This window comes from Elephantulus edwardii, unplaced genomic scaffold (genome assembly GCF_000299155.1).
Source record: "Elephantulus edwardii isolate Elephantulus edwardi_28Jun2011 unplaced genomic scaffold, EleEdw1.0 scaffold00284, whole genome shotgun sequence".
Classification (NCBI taxonomy): domain Eukaryota; kingdom Metazoa; phylum Chordata; class Mammalia; order Macroscelidea; family Macroscelididae; genus Elephantulus; species Elephantulus edwardii.
Window position 1 is genome coordinate 1169097 of NW_006400034.1, and position 5453 is coordinate 1174549.

The 5453-nt window shown below is 54.7% G+C and overlaps 1 protein-coding gene across 1 annotated transcript; it reads right to left on the minus strand.

Moving 5' to 3' along the window:
- Positions 1-2726: 2726 nt before the first annotated feature.
- On the minus strand, positions 2727-3831 carry YPEL4 (yippee-like 4 (Drosophila)). Its single transcript, XM_006900412.1, has 4 exons — positions 3691-3831; positions 3484-3527; positions 3032-3140; positions 2727-2816 (listed from the first exon to the last, which is right to left on the minus strand). Exons 1-4 carry the CDS (start codon positions 3829-3831, stop codon positions 2727-2729), a joined length of 384 nt encoding a protein of 127 aa, XP_006900474.1.
- Positions 3832-5453: the final 1622 nt, after the last annotated feature.

The following is a 5453-nucleotide window of genomic DNA, read 5'->3' on the forward strand; positions in this document are numbered from 1 at the left end:
TCTTTACGGAAGCCCACTGCTACATCTTTTTTTTCCGTTGGCACAGCTGGTGAGTGCAAACTGCCAGCATTCTGGAGTCCTGGGCGGGGGCAGCTGAGCATCAGTCATGGTGTTCCCCTTCCTTCTGTCTTCTCTTCCTCCTCTCGGTCTAGAAAGCTTTGACAGCGGTGTACCACATTGTCCCTTTTTTCGTTTGTTAAAACTTCTGTTGGAGCTCCCTCTCTGGACACAAAATAGCCGGGTGATGATACTGCTTCCCAGTTAAACCCTGCGCCCACTGCCAACAAGTTGCTTCGATCCTAGAGGACACAGCAAGAATTGCTTTCCAAGGCTGAATATTTATGGAAGTAGTCTGGCTCATTTTTCCTGCCATGGAGCAGCTTCTGGGTCTGAACTGCTGACCTTTTTGTTAACAGCTGAGCTCTTATCCACTGTGCCACTGAAGTGCCTCTGCCAATGCCCTGAAGATAAAGCCTAGATTCTTGAAATGGTTTTTGGCCACTACTTAACTCCTGTTTGATCCCTTCTCTCCACACACTCCCACATACACATCAGCCCTGGGGACCTTTGGTTCTTTTCTAGAGTAAACTAAGCTGGAACCTCTTCACACACAGTTCCCTCTGCCTGAAATGCTGCCCCCCACTCTACACAGACCACCCAGCTCCTCATCTTTAAAGTACCATTACCATCCCAGTCATCTCTGCAAAGCCTACCTTTGCATGTAGCAATCCCACCCTTTAAGCTCCTAGAACTCCACTTTCCCGAGTTCCTGATGTGCTTTCTATGGCATTGGCTCAAAGGATCACCTCTTTCTGGAATTACCTAGTGGTCTGCCTTCTCCACTAAACTATATGCTCTACGAAGTCACCATTAATTCTCCAGTTACAACTAACCCTGCCAGGCAAGTAGTTGGTGCTCTAGCAATGAACAAGGCTGAAAATAATACCATTTACAAAGAATGGATTTTGTATGGTGTATGGCAACCACACAGGTGCGCAGAACCCAGCCTCAGCGGGAATGTCACGCTGCTGCCAAAAAATGGCCTTGGCTCGTGTTTGCATTGATGCTGCAATTTTGAGCTGTTTGTGTTTCACGGACCAACCACCTGAGCAGTGCCCTAGCTGACTGACTGATTGACTCCCTTCCTATTTTTTGAAAGTGTGGCTATGAGCTGAGCAGAATATTACAGAACCAAGCTGAAAAAGCAATAGGACACAAGGAAGCTGTTCTAAGGATCCATTTCTTCCTGCTGCGGGATCCTAGATCCAGGCAGAAATTGATTAATTGTTAAAGTTTCCAGAAGATAACCCTGGTTTTGGATGCATTAGCTGGAAGACAGTACCCCAAGCCTGTCCTCTCCCTAACCAAAACTCCACCTGAACACCAGGTGAAAGCTCAAGGGACCCTGGGTGACACGGGCTTTTGGTTAACTCCTGACTGGAAGGTGGATGGTTTGCATCTGCTCAGTGGGTTTGTAGACGAGAAGGCTTCTTTAAATGGGCAATCTTCTGTAAGTTTTCCAATCTCCCGGCTATTGATTCTAGATTTCAACTCTGTTCCAGAGCAGAACTACATTCCAGAGGATTCCCTTGGCTGTCACCTTGTTGAAAACTGCAGAGTGCAGCTCTCTGCACACATGCAGGAACGCCATGGGGTGGGACTGACTAGGGTTGGCTGCCTTTTCTAAACCCTCTAGTGGGGTCTCCTCACCCACACAGTAACTCTCCTGCCGCCTTGTGGCGTGGGAGGTCAGGCTGGGCCAAGGTGGCTTCAGAGGACAATATGGAAGAGAAGGCAGAGGACAGAACTCCTCCAGGTTGCTTTTGCCCTTTTTATTAAAAATAGACCCAAACATTTTATGTATCATACAAAAGTTTCGTTCGCTGGTGGCAGCCACGGGAAAGAGCAGCCCGTAGCACTGGTCTCCCACCTCCCCTCCAGGGAACTGGGTCCCAGGGAGCAGCAGCAGCTCTGCCTCCTCTCCCTGGGAACAGCTGACGCGGGGTGGGAGTGAACACTCTGGGGGGGGGGCCTGCTCGCCCACCCAACCCTGCCCCGTGGCAAAGGTTAGCTACTCGAAAGTGCCTCTTTAGTGCCAAGATAAACTAACAACGTGGAGTGCGATGGGAACCCCGCTGAGCCTTCCTTGTTTTCCCAGGGTCTGGGATTTGGGTTCTTCCTTGCACCCCACCCCCCCCAGTCCTTGCTCCTATGACTGGAGTTAGGAAACTGCCCCTTAGATCACTGGTCCCTCCCAGTGTCTGAGACCAAAATGCGATTCCATTCCAACCCAAGCCTCTTCTCATCTGCTAGTCTCCTGGGACCTGGGTTCTACAAGCCCAGCGTCCTGAGGCAGCTCTCCCTGTCAATCAAGTAGAGGTGAGGCCCAAACTGGCCCCACCCATAGTCCAGTCTCCCTGAGTCTACACCCTGCGGACACCTGAATTTTCAGGACCCTTGGTCCCACAACCACCCCTTCTCCCCAGTCTCTCTCTCCCTGACTGCTGCCCACTCCTGAGCCTTGAACACCCCTGGGGTACCCCAGGCCCCTGTTCCAATAGGGGTCTGGTAGTGATGAGGTGAGGGCAGGGGAGGGGCTGGTTGGGGCTGGGTTTCCCCCAGGGGTGGGCAGTACTCATGCTAGTATGGACTGCTTGGCAGGGCCAGGGGGCATGTGTGGGGGAGGATGGGGCATGCGGAGGAAGGGCGCAGCCTGCCTGAGCCCCTCAGTCCCAGCCGTTGTCCTTCACCATATGTGACATTTCAATGATGTATTTCCCTTCCTTGTACTTCTGGCTGGTCTCAAAAGCTTGTTCCTGGTGGATGAGGGGGCAGCAGTGAATGTGGGCCAATGTGGTCCCCTTCCAAGTGCTACCACCATCTGTATTGCCTGAACGCCAGGTATGCCCACCTGAATCCAACCCAGCTCTTGGCAGCCTCTGTGGACCATGCAAAGACCCAACTGGTGGCCACTGAGGCCTTGGGACTAGGCAATGCATCTAGACAATGGCCCTGTGCCCTGGATACTCACATATTTCCAGCCTAGCGTGGTTTTGCAGCTCTCACAGAAAATATCAGCTACTGAGTGCAGCCCGGTGAGCAGGAGGCGCTGTTCAGCTGGCCCACAGCCCACGTTGACCCTGCCCCCAGAAACAGGAAGGAACCAGCACCCAGTGGGGTGGCTCAGTCAGTCCAGTCCCCCCTCCAACATCCCAGCAAACTCCCATCTGGAGGGGGCTCTATCCAACCCTGCCTGAGATCGTCCACCCCTTCTAAGGCCAATGCTGGGCCTTTTTCCTCAAACACCACAGTTCTCTGTTCAGTACTTCCCACAAGGCAACTGCAGATAGCTTTCTGAACCCCTATGCAAAAAGAGGAGGCTGAAACAGAAGATAACCTTCTGGGACTCTCCCCCATTCTTCACAGAGGAAGGAAATGCATACACACACAAATACACACGCACAAGGAAAGAGATAGACTCACACGGAGTTAAACAGGTAGGCTCTGCCATGGCTCCCTTGGAAGGACTGTGGAGACAGGACAGACAGTGACTCCCTGGGAGCCCTCATCCTCCCACTACTTGAATCCCCCAAGGGCATGAGGGGAGGGATTCTGTCAGGTCCCTCCAGGTGATGTGGCCCCAAGCCTGGCATGAAAAGTGGGGAGGTGCAGGTCCCCCAGTTGGCGTACCTTGGAGATAAGCTCATCATGTTTGGCCAGGTGCGCACGACAGTGGACGCAGCTGTAAGTGCGGTGGCAGCGGGGCAGATAGCTGCGGAAAGTCTTGGTGGGGAGGCAGGCGGGGCCGGGGCCAGGGTCACAGCTAGGCATGACTGGCTGGAGGACAATACCCTGACGGGCTGGAGGGGCTGGTGCTGTGCAGCCCCCACAGAGGCGGTCGCAGGTGAAGCAGCGGAGCAGGTTGGCTAGAGCCGTGTTTCAGGGCAGGAGGAATGTGGGGGGGCTGCCCGGCCAGGGCCCCCCCAGACGAGAACCAGACAAAAATGGAAGTCACCTGGGAAGAGGGGAAGGTGCATCAGGAGAGCCCCAAAGACTTGAGAGGGTCCTTTTGAGGGGATGAAGCTCACCTTTACCTTTGCTTTCCCATCATGGACGCCCCCCTCCCCTGCACCCAGTGACCCAATGTGACTCTCTGTTCCCTGGGTTCCAGCTCTGCACTGGCAAGCCTGGCAGCGGTTCCAGGTTTCTGGCACCACAGCACAGGAGCTAGTGCTTGGCCCTCCTGGGGCCACCACCATTTTCCACTGAGAGCAGCTGCTGGCACGGATGCTTCCATGGGAGCAAAGTCATCTGCAGTTGCCCTCTGCCTGGTGCTTAGTGCTTCCGTGAGGCGTGGCATCGAGCTGGCATTGGATGGCACTGTGTCACGGGCACCTTTGGAAAGTTGAAGATGCTTGGTGGTTCTCTTTTTTTTTTCCCTCCATGACCTCCACTTCCATAACATTCATATGGGAAGGACAGGCATGCAAGAGAGAAAGAGGAGGCAGAGGGGTGCCCACCACTTCTGGCCTCTCGTGGGACCTGGAGGGTGGAGGGGTGGGGGTGTTCTGGGACCCTTCGCTGCACCATTATGACATCTCAGATCATCAGAAGCCGTGGGTTCCACTTCTGCTCTGGCTAGCCTGGCAGTGGTTCCAGGAGAAGCTCGCTGATGGAGAGCCTGGCACACATTTGTCCCCAAGGCCTGTGCCTGTGGCCACTCAGCCCAGCCCAGTCCATCCGTGGTGGCTGACAGTCTTCCCAGCCTCAGGGCTCCATGGTCTCTAACGGTTTCTGCTAACTCTTGCCTTAGTCCTTGGTCAAGGGCTTAGGTGCCCAGGCACAGGAGAGGAACAGCTTTCCTTCAGAGAAGTCTGACGGCTGGAACCAATGGGAAGTGAGTGTGGGAGCAGGGAGGCCGGTCTCCAGGAGTGATGTGTGAAGAGCTGCATTTCAGACCCCAGACGAGCAAGGAGGCTCCTATCTGAGAGCTGTGCCTGGGAGCTCAAGGAAGTGCATGGGTTTGCCACCTTCCCCCAGGCACAGGCAGTGACCCTGTGGGTGAGCGAAGAGGAGAGAGCTGCTGTTGCTCTGGAGAGATCTGGAGGAAGGCGCCGCTATCTGCCCAAAGTTGCCAGAGCGCTGGAGGCTGAGGCTGGGGAGGGAGGTGTCCTCTGCAGGCTCTGATAAGCAGGGGAGGGGCTGCCTTTTCCTTCTAGGACCTTCTGGCCGGTGGTGATGATAAACCCAAGTCTGGCTCAGAAGTGCAGCTCCCAGTAGCTGAGTACAGGCTCTCCTCGCCTTGCCCTCTCTCCAACTGCTCTGTTCAGGCCGGGTGGTCTCCGCACAAAAGCCCCCTCAGAGATCATCTTCCGTTTCAAATCCTCTCCTCCTGGCCAGCCCAGGAAGACACCTTGGGCTTGATTCAGGGTGACATTGGATTCTGGCCGCGG